This window comes from Durio zibethinus, chromosome 6 (assembly GCF_047325235.1).
Source record: "Durio zibethinus cultivar Kanyao isolate XHJ-2024 chromosome 6, ASM4732523v1, whole genome shotgun sequence".
NCBI lineage: Eukaryota > Viridiplantae > Streptophyta > Magnoliopsida > Malvales > Malvaceae > Durio > Durio zibethinus.
Window position 1 is genome coordinate 4,677,762 of NC_143167.1, and position 12,576 is coordinate 4,690,337.

General features: G+C 36.8%; 3 protein-coding genes across 3 annotated transcripts; 1 reads left to right on the forward strand and 2 right to left on the reverse strand.

Moving 5' to 3' along the window:
* Nucleotides 1–2,165: 2,165 nt before the first annotated feature.
* Nucleotides 2,166–4,386, reverse strand: CHAL (allergen-like protein). Its single transcript, XM_022875308.2, has 3 exons — nt 3,671–4,386; nt 3,357–3,406; nt 2,166–2,678 (listed from the first exon to the last, which is right to left on the reverse strand). The coding sequence occupies exons 1-3, from the start codon at nt 3,798–3,800 to the stop codon at nt 2,421–2,423; spliced, it is 438 nt and encodes a 145-aa protein (XP_022731043.2). The 5' UTR covers nt 3,801–4,386; the 3' UTR covers nt 2,166–2,420.
* A 3,425-nt stretch (nt 4,387–7,811) lies between these two features.
* On the forward strand, nt 7,812–10,352 carry LOC111284250 (MYB family transcription factor). Its single transcript, XM_022872974.2, has one exon. The coding sequence runs from the start codon at nt 8,821–8,823 to the stop codon at nt 10,117–10,119; it is 1,299 nt and encodes a 432-aa protein (XP_022728709.1). The 5' UTR covers nt 7,812–8,820; the 3' UTR covers nt 10,120–10,352.
* A 400-nt stretch (nt 10,353–10,752) lies between these two features.
* OFP17 (ovate family protein 17) lies at nt 10,753–11,958 on the reverse strand. The gene has a single exon (XM_022876152.2). It carries the CDS (start codon nt 11,442–11,444, stop codon nt 10,893–10,895), a length of 552 nt encoding a protein of 183 aa, XP_022731887.2. The 5' UTR covers nt 11,445–11,958; the 3' UTR covers nt 10,753–10,892.
* Nucleotides 11,959–12,576: the final 618 nt, after the last annotated feature.

Here is a 12,576-nt window from a genome sequence, read left to right on the forward strand (position 1 = left end):
AAAAAAAAGGAATAGTTTTCTGCTGAAGTTTAGTGGAAAGTTTTTGAACCATGTGGGCTGAGGTAGTTATAGGACTCTGAATATTGGATGGAAATTTGGGAGGTTATTTGGTCTCCAACACTTCTCAACCGAGAATAATAACTTTGGGCCATAAGCTGCACTGGAGCATTGGGCCGTACTTCTTGCCTCATTGTGAAAGAACGAGTTGAAAAGAAAGATTCGGTTATGTTTGGTACTAGAAAATAAAGCCCTTTTCGTTTTATAGAAAGTGAAAATGAAAATATGTTTAATTTGAAAAAAGAAAAAAATTTTTGCCTTAGAATTGAGCCTTTAAAGGCGGACCGACATTGATCAAGGCAAGATCTAGAGCCTGTACGTGGTGAGGCCCTTGGACTTCTTGTGACATCAGTGGCGCGACCGCTGCAGTGTCCCCTTCAACGGCTCCGACTGTCCATATCCAACCTTCCTCGGTCACGTTTGACTCTTCATCCGCGAGGAGAAGGAAGACAAAGACAAAAAAAAGAAGAAAAAGAAAATATATTTTCATAAAAATTAATTTATTACGAAGAATTATTTTATTTTATTTTTTAAAAAATACAATTCATAATCAAAAAAATTATCATAAATTTAAATTATTTTTAATTTGGAAGGTTAATTTTTTTGTACAAATAAAATGCAATTTGAAGATAAAAAAATGATTACAAATAATAAATTTTAAATTTTAAATTAAACAACATTTTTTAAAAGTGATTTCATAAATTAATTAAGTTAAATTTAAAATTTTAAAAAAATAATTTTGACCCATAAAAAAATCTCATCTTATCCATAATAAAATAATTCTATCTTAAATTCAAAGAAAATAATTCCATCTTATAATTTTTTAACACACCGAATTTAAAAGAAAATGATATTACCTAATTTAATTCGATCTATAATTTTTTTTATCCAATTTTGTTTATCATCATATGTACTCAACATGCCATTATATCCTTAATTTGATTGCATATATAATATATTGGTTCAGTCCTGATGAAGAAACAGGCTCTTTACGGCTTTTTCCCGAAGCCAGAAATTTTCTCCTTTGGGAGCAGCGAAGTTTTGGTCAGAGAAGCAAAACTTCTCCGTTTTGATACAATGACCATAAATTCTTCTGCTTCCCACGCAGTCACAAATTTATCAGAGGTTCATCGTCCCCCATTTGGCTTCATTGTATATATTATGGTAACTAGCAAAACAACCCTCCACAGTTTCGGGGTTAAAATTCTCGGAGCACAAATTTTTTTTCAATATGAACAAATAATAATTATTTATAAAATAGTATTTAATGTTAATAAATCTATTTGAAAAAAATCAATAAATTCATTTAATTGGAATTCTGTTGATGCAAAAACTAAAAATTAAAAATTAATTTCTTGAAAACCAATCATTTATATTTTTACAATGCATTAAAACATAAAAAATTAAAATGAAATATAACAATCATAGTTTATTTATGGGTATTTGTACTATTTAATAGATACGTTAAGTTTAAATTATATTAAACACTACCATTAGTTGTTTTTATAGATATCATAAATTCATGAATGGCTAAATTCATGAATAGTTAGATTTATGCAATTGGAATTTGATTCATGATTATTTATGCTACTTAATATAGTATATATGACCTAAATTCAAAATTCAATTGGTGCCAAACATGAATTATTTTCATCCACAATTAATTAATTTCATGAATATCATAGATTTATACATGAGTAAATTTATGAACAGTTAAAATAAAAAAAAAGAATATTAATTAATAATTAGATTCATAAATACCATAAATTTATGAATGGTTAAATTCATAAATAGTTAGATTCATAGTTATTTATACCATTCAATAACATATATAGATTTAAACTTAAAATTTAAATGATACAAAACATGAAATACATTCATCACAATTAATTAAGTTCATGAATACTATAGATTTATTAATGGCTAAATTTATAAATAATTATATTCATGTAATTTAAAATAAAAAAAAATTAATAATAATCTAAACATACAAAACAAAACTAAAAAAAGTTGTAAATAAAATTTTTTTGATAGCAAAATTGTAAATTAATTTTTAAAAAAAGCACGAGTAAATTAAAGAGAAACCTGCATATAAAAACAGATATACGTTAGAGTAATATACTAATTAATTGATACTCATATAAAGGGTTATGACGCGATTTTTCATAGTGCTGGTCTGAGTCTGTTAATTAACACATACTCATAATATGTGCCACAGCTGCTTAGATACTATAAAGTAAGAAAAAAACCCTATATTGGTTTAAGTCACATTTTCATCACGGTAAAAACCAGCAATGGTCTCTTCATTGTCCTCCATCATCACATGCACTACACATTTGTGTGACCAAACAAAATTAAAAGCATCATGGCATGTACAACTTGTTGCCACATTTGCACCTCCATGCTTCTGGATAATACTCCGCAGTCACCGGTGTTCCGGGCGGCACCGGCACGTGAACAGGCTTGCACGGCGTGCAATTGCCGCACTTTGACGTGCACCGCGGAGGTGATGACCCTGGTCCACTCAAAAATCTCCTGGCCAAGCTTGAAGGGAGTCCTTGGATGTCAACAGGTATAGACGACCCCATACTCTTTTCATTTTTACTCCTCTCCGTATTTTCCTGTGACAGTGGAATGTTAGTCATCAACTTATACAACTGGTTACTTGATAATTTAGCACAAGAAGCCCCCAAAAGCAAAATCTATGGTTCTGTTTCATCAATCCGCACAGCTACCATGCGCACTCTGAGAACAGCAATATTCAAGGGAACAACATAACCTAGTCCTAGAGAGTACGTGGCTCCGCTCAAAGCGCTAAGCACTGGACACTGGTGCCGCGAGTTGCTGAGAGCCTGAGACTCATGAAAAAAAGAAAGAGAATTCTACATGGCGAATGCTGCCGCGCGCTTTGGTGTTGGGTTTTCTTTTTGTTCTTTTTTTTGGATGGTTACTCCTGGAGATGGGCCACACTCCTGGCGTGATGCCCTAAAAATGGAAGACGATTCGATGCATCAGAAGGCTCAGAACGCAGCGGTCCCTTGCCAATGTCTGCATCCGTTTGGCGCATTTCAGCCATATTTGATTTTTTTTTTATTGCTCTTGACTGATTAATGGCAATGTGATTCTGTAAAACCCCCAATCCTTACACAAAAATTTAACCCGCAAACAATGGTGTCCATGAAAGATTTTATAAGATCATAGAAAGATTGCTTTTCTTGAGCAAGACTTTGAAAACATATACTATTGTAAACTACTATATTGAAGTAGGGCACATAAATTGGTGTAGTGAACTGACTCACCTGAAAACAGATACCATCTGCAACTTGACCAGAATATCGATACCTGATATCTGCGGTCGGAAAACAGAGTGCATATGTAGGGTTATAGCTAATGAGCCAAATTCATATATTATCATACGTAATCATGGGTATTCTAGCAGGGTTAAGATAGTAGAAAGTAGAAACAATTTTGTTCAGTAAAGCAGTATTTAACAGAGGTCCCATTTGAGTCCATGACTCCGAGCGGGCGCCCAGGTGAAATTAATAGGCTAAGATCTCCCTACATATAATAGAAGGTTTTCTTTTTCCTTTTTAAATGAGGGGAAAGACCATACCTTGTTGACATGTGGTGACAGTGCTGATGATGCTAAGCAGTGCGCAAACTGAGAAAAAGAAGAGGGAGAAACAGTAAAGGAAGTGAGATTTGTGGCTGAGATTCAGTTTTCTGTATCTCTTCCTCTCCATGAAAAACAAGAGAAGTTAAAAGCAGCTTGAGATATGGTCTGCCTGACTTTCCCTTTTTTAAATTTTGTTGGCACTTCAAAGATTGGAAGTGGATTCTCAAGCTATGCAGACAGAAAATCTTTGGCTTAAATTCCCCACATTCCATGCAACTGTCATGCCAAACCAGTACTTAACACCTCAATTCTCATGTTGTTGAAGACACCAGCTTCTTTTCAACTCTCTTTCTATCTCTTCTGAGGTTACAAGCGGAGGTAGTTGTGGTGGAATTGGGAAAAAGTAGGCATGTAGTACGGGTTATTACATTGATGCTGCAAAGAAAGTCTTAGCAGGCAGAGATCAGAGAGAGAAAAGGAGAAAAAGATTGTGAATCTATTCGGATCGTCGCTTCCTAAGCTTTACCATGTTTGGATGTTGGATTCTCTTGCAGGCTTTCTTCACTGTCTTTCAACGATTCCCAAACTCAGAAATACATAAACATCCACAAAATCCACCTCTCCTCATGCACCAAACCCCACACACTCTCTCTCTTTCAAGCTTTCTTTATCTCTAATTCCCTTGCTTTCGAGTTTTTCTTTTTCTTTTTCACACTTTATTGCGGACTTTGCACCACCAATTTATAGTCTGGCAATTTTAATGTCAAAACACGCAGGAATATAATCTCATAAACTGCACAGAAAAGAGAGAAATTAACGCTTAATTAATCAGACCATAACCGAGTATGAAATTAATAGATATGTTTTGGATCCATCTGTGGACAAGAATGATTGAGTTACTATCGATTCAACCACCAATGGGGTCTCAGCTGCTTTAGAATATTTTGGTACTTGGAAAAATTCCTGTTTCACAAAATTACTCTGGCAGATTCTTCCTGTTGCTCTAGTTAATTTCAACTACTTACCATACATCTTGTAATACTAGTGTCATTCATAGCAATGCTAAAAATTAACACAATTTAAAATGAAATTGCTGTTGAAGTTCAAACACTGACCACGTTGAAGACGAGAGTTACCCTAATTCTGAAAATTTTTCAAGCATCCCAAGCAGTTGATTTATAACCCTTAGGGGCACAAAAGGACTAGGATTTGGCAGCCACTGATCAAGTTCCTGTCTACTCTTTATCAATGTATTCATAGATTCCAAAGGCAAGGAAGTATGGACAAAGAATTCAAACAATATTATGTAAGAAAACGGCAAATGTTTGTCAACAGGTTTCGCTGTACCATATCCAAGACAGACTCAGTTCCAAGGAATGCACTTCACATGCTCTTCATTCACCCACTCTTCAATTCCTTCCGGATGGCTTTTAATTTCACAGAGTGAGAACATTTAATTTACCCAAGCGAACTTTAGAATATTCTCAACTACACAGACCAGATTTTCCAACGTCAAATAACACTTTCAGTGAATTTTTCTGTCTGCTACCAATTTTTAGCTAAAATTCCAAGAATGGGTCAAATTTTAACCATCTTTAGCAATTCTTATTTCCAGTTGATATTTTCCTCTCAACATTGTCATTAAGTCATGAGTCATGACCCATGATTTTACCCCCAATAGCACGTTACCCTACCTTGAAGGATACATGGTATAAACTTAATTGCATTACTCTTATACATACATACATAGATACATACCGTACTTGATTATCACTTAAGTGATCATATTTCAAAGCAACAGGCTCTAGCTGATCAGCTGGTTATGTCCTCCCTTAAGGGAAAGGGTGATTCGAAGGTCAGGGGATATCTTGCAAATTACTATGACCCCTACTACCTAGTTACGGCAAAAAAATAAAATCAAGACTTGTCTTTATTATGTTAAGTTGCTGTAATCAGTTACTCAGGCAAAAGGGGAAAGATTATCTTGAAAGCAACCAACCGCATCATAATAAACTTGAGTAATTTGATCTATTAATGTGTTACATTCTTTTGAAAAGGAAACCGGAGTATCCTATTATTCAAGTTAAAGGTGCCTGTGACAATTAAAAGTTACATGTGCTAAATTTTGCCATTTGAAGGAAGCAATAAAGAGTAGCGTTACATAATGGGAAAAAAAGTTACACCCGTACTCTCTCCTGGAATGTCTATGTTGTGGATTAAAAATGGACATGTGGGCCCTATATGTTTAGCTTTTGCTAATAAGCTGATGCAAGGGTCAAGATCAATCGTCCAACTAATGAGTTCAAGTGTGGCAGAAGCAGCCACTCTCATTTCATTTCCCAGCACAGAAATTTCCTGGACTGAAATAGCCTCTCCAAATGTAGTCTTTCTGTTCAAACAATCCCTTGTTATTATTAGTTTGAAGACCATATGGCAAATTTGTCAAGAGAAGGTATGGAAAGCATAATATTTACTACGTCGTGTCTATCATTTTAGTGGGGTTGGGGAAATGGGAGACTCGTTCTAAGAAATTAGGACACTTGGATGAAATATCACGGTCCATGTTTTGTTCTCTTGCCTGACTCCTGAGACTGAGTGTCCATAGTATTGAAGTTATTGTAAGCGTGGGGATGAAGAAATCTAGTCTATACAGAGATATGATGTGGAGAAAAGGAAAGTCTCTGCACTAGCTTGTTATTATGCTTTTGTTCTTATCTAAAGGACTTCTAAATTCTAAGGCTCTTGCCTAATCTTCCTAGCAAACAAGAGACCTGTCTGTTTCCCATGGTTTCCCTTCATTCTTCTTCTTCTTCTTCTTCTTCCTCCTCGCCATTAATGATTCAAACTCAAAATTGACCGTTACCCCACCAAAGCTTAAGTTTGACAGTGATGGGGAAAATGTGAAAGTGACAGATGCAGGCAGTATTCCACCCTGACAGACGTTGTCAATTATTCAACTTGAATAAAGCTGACAGTCCATTTTTTGATTGCGACAGATGGGGCATGGAGCTGTAATTTGATCTACTACAGTGTTCGTATACGTGAGCTTCGAAAATTCTTTCGGATCGATTAAACCAAAAATTCAAATAGTTAAGGGGTACTGAACACACGAGTCCCGTTACTCAGTTTATTGTCGTATGTTGAGGAACAGTTGAAGAACTGTCTAATGGTTACGACCCAGCCCAAAGCTTGATGATATTTAAATTCTTGTGAAAAATGTTAGATTTTATAAGTTTTAAGGTTTTAATAGTTCATGATATTTAAGTTCTTTGACCAATTTAGTTTAGGAAGATTCCCTTCAAATCCATTTTCTTTTATACAATTTATCTTTTGCAAGCATTGCTAGGGAAGAATTGGATCCAGAAGTCCAGTTGAAGCCCCAATTAACCACACTCCAAGATCTGCGTACTAATAAAAAAAGGGTAATTAATTTCCTCCAAGGAGAAGAGCCACAATCTTTGTTTTGGCCTCTAGCTATCCATGCAACCACCAGGAAGCCAAACAAGGGGATTTTAACTTTCGGCATCCTAAATAAAGTTGGTATCATTAAGTTAAAAAATTATGAGTTTCTCTAGTTTTGGCAAAGAATGCTGTGATAACTATCATGGAAAGGAGTCCCTGACTCGGATTAGTAATTGAAATGGCAACGTGTAAGTTTGTAACTCACAGGTCAGAAGAAGAAAGTGCGTTTTGAAATTCGTCTTTGGGCTCATATACATGTATACACCACTCTCAGAGTCCCAGTAGGTTTTGGATTTGGCGTTGATATATTTGCAGCCCAACAAACCATGGAAGAAATTCCAAGGGCTGAAGATTTCTTAGTATTTCTCTTGATTGTAATTGTCCCCTCGACCTCGATAAACGTGACTAGTTTCTGTTTCTCACTTACCAGTTCTCAGTTGCTTGTGGCACTGACAGAGAAAAAGAAACAAAGCCGCGTGCGTGCGGTGCGGTTATCAATTTACAAATTACAAATTGAATAAAATCGTTGTTTGGGCTTGGGTAATTTACACTTGATTCTTACTTTTAGTTTTAGTTTTAATCGACTCCCTCGAAATCACAACTTCTGACAAAGAAGAAAACAACAACTCTCCGAAGTTTGTTAATTAATTCTATTTATTACAACTATAGTATGGTAAATAGAACACACTCTACGCCCCTCTCTCTCTCTCTCTCTCTCTCTCTCTCTCTCTCTGTGCAGCAGAGCTTTCTGCCACCCACAGATTCCCGCTTTGGCTCCAGTTCCCCAGAAATAATTACTATAATATTTTCTTAGCACCGATAACAAGACTTTGATTTTTACAAGTACTATCTGTCTGTCTGCAGAGTGCAGTGATCGGAGATGCCCAAAACGTTGTCGTTAAGCTGCAATTTCAAGAACCTTTAGTGGGGCTCTTCTGTTTTCCTTTCGCTAATCCAAACGTTGTTTTGTTGTTTCCCTGTTTATGTTCCAAAGCCACAACTTGAGAAACGGAGAAAAAACGTTTTAAGGTTTGTAAAACTTGTCTTTGCTACTTTCATCTCTGCATTCTTCTCCTTCTTTTTAACTATTTTATGTTCAGCTTCTGGATGTGACAAAGTTTTTGTTTTGCTTTCTGCTGTTTCCTAGTCAACAAGTCGTTGCTTCGATTCTTCTTTTTTATTTTGTTTGGACTTTGGACCTTGATGCTAATCTTTTCTTTGGTAGCTTTTAATATCAATATCAATCATTCTTCCAAGCATTTCTGCTATAACTCTTGATATTGTTCTTTTCGTTTTTTAGTTGGGTATAATGCTTCTATCAGTTTGAACATATCAGTTGGGTTCCAATCTTAGTACGGTTCTGTGGTCTATACGTATAGATAAGTATAATGCTTTTAATCAAACCTTTGGCTTTAATCATTAATTAATCAATGCTAATCTAATCTAAAACCCTACTTCGTTTCCTTAATTCGGCTGTTTCTTGCCGCTACCAGGGTTTTAAGGGACTTTTTCCGGAAATCTCTCTTCTTCTAGGGACTCCTATGTTCACTGTATACATTTAATATCATGATATGTTTTTTTAAACTCCATTTCTGTCTATAGTTCGAAATTTACTTTCTGTTGTCCAGCCCAAACAATCCGTCAGTCTTCTATCTTTATCAGCTTAGGCTCTGATCTCTCGAGGAATGGAATATACCGGCACTAAACCCCCTTCAAACATATCCGAGTTAGTATCCAAATTTGTCAAACTCTACAAGCTGAGATCCATTGGTGTTTTTTCTGCTGAAAATCCTTTAACCTCAAGCAAGAATAGTGCCTCGTTTGCCGAGGATAGCAGTGATAATACTGAAGAAACTGAATGCGATGGCGAGAAAATACATCCCCAGCCAGCTGCTGTTTCCTTCCAAAGGAATATATTTGGTGAGGCAGAGATCTTGAAGTTATTTGACACTGTTTCTGCACTAAAATCAGCTTATGTTCAGCTTCAGGAAGCTCATATTCCCTATGACCCGGCCAAGATTATAGCTACTGATGAACTTGTCGTATCTAATCTTGAAACACTTTGCAAGATTAAGCATGCATACAAAGAGAAGCAATTAAAAAAATCGAAGCTTGATTCGTCTTCCTTGGAATTTCTGCGATCAGAAGTTGAAGTTAACGAGAGGCTGTTAGAGAACTTAAAGTCTGAAAATAAAACCAAGGACTTGGAGATTGTCCGCTTGAAACAAGAACTCCAGGATTTGGCCTTCAGAAATTCAAAGCTGGAGGAGATAATAAGAAGGGGAAGAGTGGAGAGAAAAAATGCTAGGGTTCTGGACGTTACCATGTTTCAGAACAGCTTTGAAGCAGCAGCAAAGTCCATTCATGATTTTGCAAAGCCATTGATTAGCTTGATGATGGCTTCAGGGTGGGATTTAGACCTCGCAGCAAAGTCAATTGATGATGGAGTTGCATATGCCAGGAGATCCCACAAGAAGTATGCATTTGAAGCTTACATTGCGTGGAGAATGTTTCATGGAATGTTGCTTGATTCCAATAATATCAATGATATAATGAAGTTCGATGATCCAATTGATGCTCTTATAGACAATCCAAATTCAGGATTTGCAAAATTTTGTAGAAAAAAGTATCTTTTAGTTGTTCATCCTATGATGGAAATGTCATTCTTTGGGAATATGGATCAGAGGAACTTTATATTGAGTGGAAAGCATCCACGGACACCATTCTACGAGATCTTTGTGAAAATGGCGAAGTGGGTATGGGTTCTACGTGGGATTGCTTGCTCACTCGATCCTGAAGCAAAAATATTTGTTGTCAAAGGGGGAAGCAAATTCTCGGACGTTTACATGTACTCTATTGTGCAAGACAGAGGAGGCCCGGTGGATTCTGATGAGGGACAGACTACTCAAAGGGTTCAGTTAACAGTCATGCCTGGGTTTAGAATTGGAGAGAAAGTGGTGAGATCTCGGGTTTATCTTTCGTAGTAAATTAGCCAATTCGTAGACGCTGATCATTTTCAGTGTTGAGTATGTTAATACTTAGCGGGAGGTATTTGAGAACCTTGTTGCTTTTGAATGTTAAGAGGATATGGACGGAATGAACTCAAGTGCTCAGAGTCTTTACATCTCCCACCTTTAGTTGCAAAAAACCGTGTTATATGCCCCTTTGAACTGTAAATAGATATCTACTCCAATGATGCTATCATATTTTGGTTCAGTTCTATTATTGTCTGCTGCTGGTACTCTGATATTATTCAGTCCAATGTTTATTATGATTCCATTCATTTAACTTCGTATTCAGGTATCAACGTCTTATGTTCTCACTGTTTCAAAACATGCTCTCGTGCTTAATTGCAAGATAACTACTTGATTGAAGCCCCTTGCAAAATAACATTGCCATGACTATATGGTCGCTCCACGACATGCTATCTTTCTAGCACAATGGTTTTTAAATTTTGTTCTTATTTCTGATATTATAGTTCTTGTCTTTTTTGGCCAATTTGTGATATTGTAGTTCAGATTGTGTTTTCTGCTACCACAATTAAATCTAGGCCTGGTTGTCTATAAAAAAAAAAAAAAAAGAACAGACAACGGTCTTAGCACAAAATTGACAAATAAATGTGCTCTTCACATTATTTTCTTTGTTTATGTACTTGTATTACAAATATGAGCAACTAGCTGAGAAGAGGGATAAAAGAGGGGGGGCGGGGTCAGATTTGAAACATAAGAGAAAAAGTAGTCGTTAGACAGAAGAGTTACTAGGGACTATCAACATTGTCAGCATCATCATCAGCGGAAAACAAGTCTGTGCATAGCTCGCCATAGAATCGAGAAACCAAATCAATGAAAACAGGGCATGTCAAGTTCTTCCAACAATATAGGAGCTCTTCAACATCCATTAAATCGCTCACTTTCCCTTCGTCAACAATCATCTCAACTAAATAATTCTCAAAACTCCTACATGCATCTTCCACATCATCATAACCAGACGATTCCCTTTTACTGGAACCTCCAACCCTCGTATAAGATGCTGTAAGTGGTGAGGGGAAGAGCAGCCTATCGTGCCCTGCCTCGGAAAAGCTTCGAAGCTCTACTAGTTTATCCATCTTTCTGGACTTTCTTAGAGAGCGAAAAACAGATAGTAATGCAGAAGTAGGACTTTTTTTAGGAGCTTTTCTGACTTTGGCCTGACGAGGACGGGTTCTAAGAGCTCTTATAAATACTGGCATTTTGAGCTTGAACCTGAAGATTCGAAGAAGTTTTCTGCATGGGTTGAAAAGCTTGGATCTGAAGGCAATTAATGCTTTCATTTTCGTTTGTAATGATTGATAGCAGAGTGCTTAATTTTGAAGGAACGCAGCGGGAGGGATGGTAGCTTTGGTGGCTTATGATTTCTTCTGGAGGGAAGCTGGTAATTAGCTTTGAGAAGGCAACTTCATTGGATAACAAACAAGAGGCAGAGATTGTTGAGGAAGGATGTTAGTTATTGAGAAAGAGGCGCTGTTGCTGTTGCTGTTGTTGTTGGGTTTGGAGTCGTGTTGTTCGGCTGCTAGTACTTCTCTTTTGTATGGTGTGGTGGGGACTTGTGGTGGCAGTGGGGTTCACGTTTTGGGGTTGTTGTAATCAAAGTGGAACTCCATCAACTATGTTGCCGTGCATTGAGGAAAGGCCTCTCATCAGTTGGTCAGGCTCTCCACTATCTTCGACATGGACTTTCGGGAAGAAGAACTCATGCCAAATCCAACAAGCCAGAAGTTCCAACCTCCCCAAGAAAAACAAAAATCTAATATTCAGTATATGATTATGATACCTCTTGGAGAGTTTGTCAAATTGTCACAACCGGCAGGACTCAGGAGCCTGATAAAGCCACGCTGACTGATATTCCCCATAGCTGATGTTTAGTCAACTCACACTAATAACCCTTTTTTTTTGGTACAACTATTAGTTACCTAGTATAATAAAAGTAGGTAGACTTCTTCAAGGAAATGAAATTACTTCTGTTTGGTTGCCATCAGGAGATATTATTATTTTTGCTGGCTATAGCCTATGGGCTATGGCCTTTGCCAATTTGCCATTCAGTAGTTATAAATGTTATTTATTGAAGGAGTCAGATTCATGGGGTTGGGGCTTGGGCTACTACTTGTAAGAAAACCGAGCTGAATAGCAGTCAAGTAATCAAGCGGGCCTTAGTAAGATGATGTTTGAAATCCAATAGGGTAGGGGCTGCTCATGTAAGTCAATATGTGTGTGTGTGTGTGGGTTCTGCCGTGTTCTCAGGCTGGCATCCTTTTCTACGTTTCAGGGAGCACAAAGCTGCGATTTGCCAATTCCATTTATTTAGTTGGTACTTGCTCACAATGTTAGAATTTGTTGCCTTCAAAATGTGACAGTCACAGTCGTTACCCATACCCTCCTCTGCCTATGTCTCAAGATTGGATTCTT